General features: G+C 40.1%; 1 protein-coding gene across 2 annotated transcripts in view; it reads left to right on the forward strand.

The window, feature by feature from the left end:
* The first annotated feature begins 1,676 nt into the window (after positions 1-1,676).
* Positions 1,677-2,910, forward strand: part of LOC116841697 (MAPK regulated corepressor interacting protein 2-like) — a 3,580-nt gene continuing 2,346 nt past the window's right edge. Inside the window, exon 1 of one of the 2 annotated variants that reach the window (XR_004377583.1) lies at positions 1,677-1,879. Coding sequence is in view for 1 of the 2 variants with exons in the window: in XM_032809968.1 (XP_032665859.1) it covers positions 1,875-1,879 (5 nt within the window). In the remaining variant the exon portion in view is untranslated. The remainder of the gene's footprint in view (positions 1,880-2,910) is intronic. The other variant, XM_032809968.1, reaches the window with a different exon arrangement.

Below are 2,910 nucleotides of genomic sequence, written 5' to 3' on the forward strand. Positions count from 1 at the left end.
AAGAGAAAGAGAGGTAAAGAATTTTTCACTTATGATACAAGTTGAAAGATGTTTTAAATCAGTTCTTTGTAAAAAATAAACAGTTAAAAAGGAATTCGATGAAAACCCATCATGTAAAAGTATCAAATTGCAAAATACGAGACTGCTATTAAAATTTTTTATTCTGTCTTTCAGCATTCGATATGTATTAGCAAAGTATCGATCGCAGCCAGCTGGGTAAAAGAATCTGACAGCTATTCATTATGTAAAATTAAATTTTTAATCACTGCAACTCAGAAATTAGTTAAAGAATTCAAAGCGACGAAGCCCTGCTAGTTTCCATTAATTAGTCTCTTTTTTTGTACAGCCACATTCGGTTTTCATTTGATAACGTTACTTGTAATATCGCAGAGAAAATTGAGAACTATAAAATCAAAAAGAATGTGGAGTATCTTTGGCAAAGATTTATCAAATATGATAGTAAAAAGTCGTGGCTGCCATCCTTTTTTCTGCGTCGACGAGAGAGTATAAATCGCTTTATACCTGAGAGATAACCATGTTCGATACTTCGATAATAAAGGGCAGAAAATAAGAGGGGAAAGTCCGCACATACAGATAATACGATAAGTTTTGAAATAGGTTTTGTAAGACGAGAGACGTGGGATTATCGGGTTTTCCAATTCTGTTGTGTTATAACTGTATCTTTTAAACGACCATTAAATCTATTGCTGCGGTCGGTAGGGAAAGGAATGGAAGTAATTCTATTCTCCTTCTTACAGTCTCCTGGCGGTACTGCAATGGTTTTTCAAGCACTATTACCGGTTCGAGTACAATGTTAAAAAAAGTAATGCCGTGATCGTCGTTTGCATCTTAACCAACGAACGTCATACAATTGTCTAGCCAACTGAGACTTGAATCTTTATGCCCGTTTATAACTTCGAACGAAGCGCGAATGCATGAAGATTTTGCATGTGAACTAAATTTTGGAAAGAAAAGAACTAAAAATACACCTGCTGTTGTATCGACGCATGTTATACAAGATGCCTAATAAATATCTTAAATAGTTATGATAATTTGAAATACCTTTTTTCATGTGACAGACATCAACTGTGTTTTGCAAACACCTCTATGTCCGATATGACGCGCAATAGATCTAAACGCGTTTGGCTAAGTGGATAAGGTTACCAGCAGAGCCATCTAGCGGAGACAGACTACTGAGAAGGTAAGAAGACTGAACCAGCTTGAGCAAACTTCAAATATTCGGTGATTATAATACTGACACTTGATAACGACGATATCAAATTATAATATAATAATTAACACAATAGTTAATCAATTAATAAAAATATAATTCTCAAGCTTTAGTATATTAACAATCATCTCATTTATGCTACAAAAATATATTCTCCAATATTTCTGTATTTTATTATTATTATATTTCTATATTTTCATATTATTCCCTAGTCCAAAGATTTGCAAATAAAAAATTGAGTTCATAGAAAATAAAAGTTTTGTATCCTGAAACTTTTCACTTTCCACAAGTGACAGAACAACAGATAAGACTTATGACGGGCTTGGTTTTTTTTATTTTTCAGGGTAAATGTTTTATGCATGACCTGGAGCGATGCAGAGAAAATCGCACCATCTAGCGACGACGGCTCGTATCACGTAGCCACTTTCTCACAGCGTTGAGTTTCTGCTTCTTTCCGGTTTGTCACGGATTCGCGCCGTGGCTATTGTTGACAGCAGCTCGACGTAGCTGTGATACGTGTGTGTGGTCATTTTGCTGACACTCGTCCAAGTAGCCAGACGTCTCGACAGTCATTGCCAGCCACCACGTCGAAAGATCGAGAAGCTGAACTCATCGTCGGGGAATTCCAAGACTGATTAAAAAGATGAGGTACTGTAAGCAACTCCAGCGAACGACACCCTTCTCGTGTATTTCGTGCTCGACGCCTTTTATGTCCTTTCCATCGTTCTCGATGTTTTCCATCATCGTTCACGCGCTGCACGTGCTGCTCGAATTTCCCGTCGTCGTTACTCAAATATGGGACATACGGTAGCCCCCGCGCGATCGGCTCTCTCGTTGGGAACAAAAGCGCGGGCAGGAAAGAAATAGCACGCCCGCACCTGTCAACCCGCCATCTTTTTCACGGACGCTTTCATTCACCCTTGAGTCAATTCGCGCCCAGTCCGTTTGTCTCGCGAATTTTTACGGCACTCATGGAGAAACAACGGGGGAGTTTCGTTATCGGACAGCTGCCAAACGTTCCGCGTCGCCGATTGTCCTCGACGATGGCCCACGTGTCGAGTATGTGCACGCGAGCGTGCGTACGTGTATGCGTGAACGCATCCATGCATATACGAATGCATGTGTGCACGCAAATACAGTTTTCTCCGTGTACTTATGATCGATTTACGTGGAAATCGTGTCACGGTTAATTGTTTGGAGAATCACGCAGGTGTCGACGATGACGCACGTTTATTCTGACGCTTTAAATATGGCTGGAATCGCATGTATGTACGTATGTATGTGGCTCTCGATGCACCAGTTATACTCCATCATGTAAAAGCATAGATGTGTGTCATCGCGTTCGTTCCCGAATTTCGCGATACCAATCGAATTACGTGCAGGGTAATTGCAGCTCGCGCGTTCTGCTTTGTTGTCACCCGTGTTTTCAAGTCGCTTTCGTATCATTTTTTTTTTTATCAGAAATGATCACGTAAAATGCTTGCATGAAATGGCGCCCCTGCATATACAGGGACCCTGTTTACTTGACGTTTAGCAGGTTAGTCATTAGCACGGCTGTTTACTTTGCAATTAGATTCTCTATGTGTGACTAATTTCGAGTTACGTGTTACTGCAATCTTTTTTACACTTAGAGAGAGAGAGAGAGAGAGAGAGAGAGAGAGAGAGAGAGAGAGAGAGAG

Source organism: Odontomachus brunneus, unplaced genomic scaffold (genome assembly GCF_010583005.1).
Source record: "Odontomachus brunneus isolate Ranch 3 - 2012 unplaced genomic scaffold, Obru_v1 Obru_scaffold_017, whole genome shotgun sequence".
NCBI classification, from domain to species: domain Eukaryota; kingdom Metazoa; phylum Arthropoda; class Insecta; order Hymenoptera; family Formicidae; genus Odontomachus; species Odontomachus brunneus.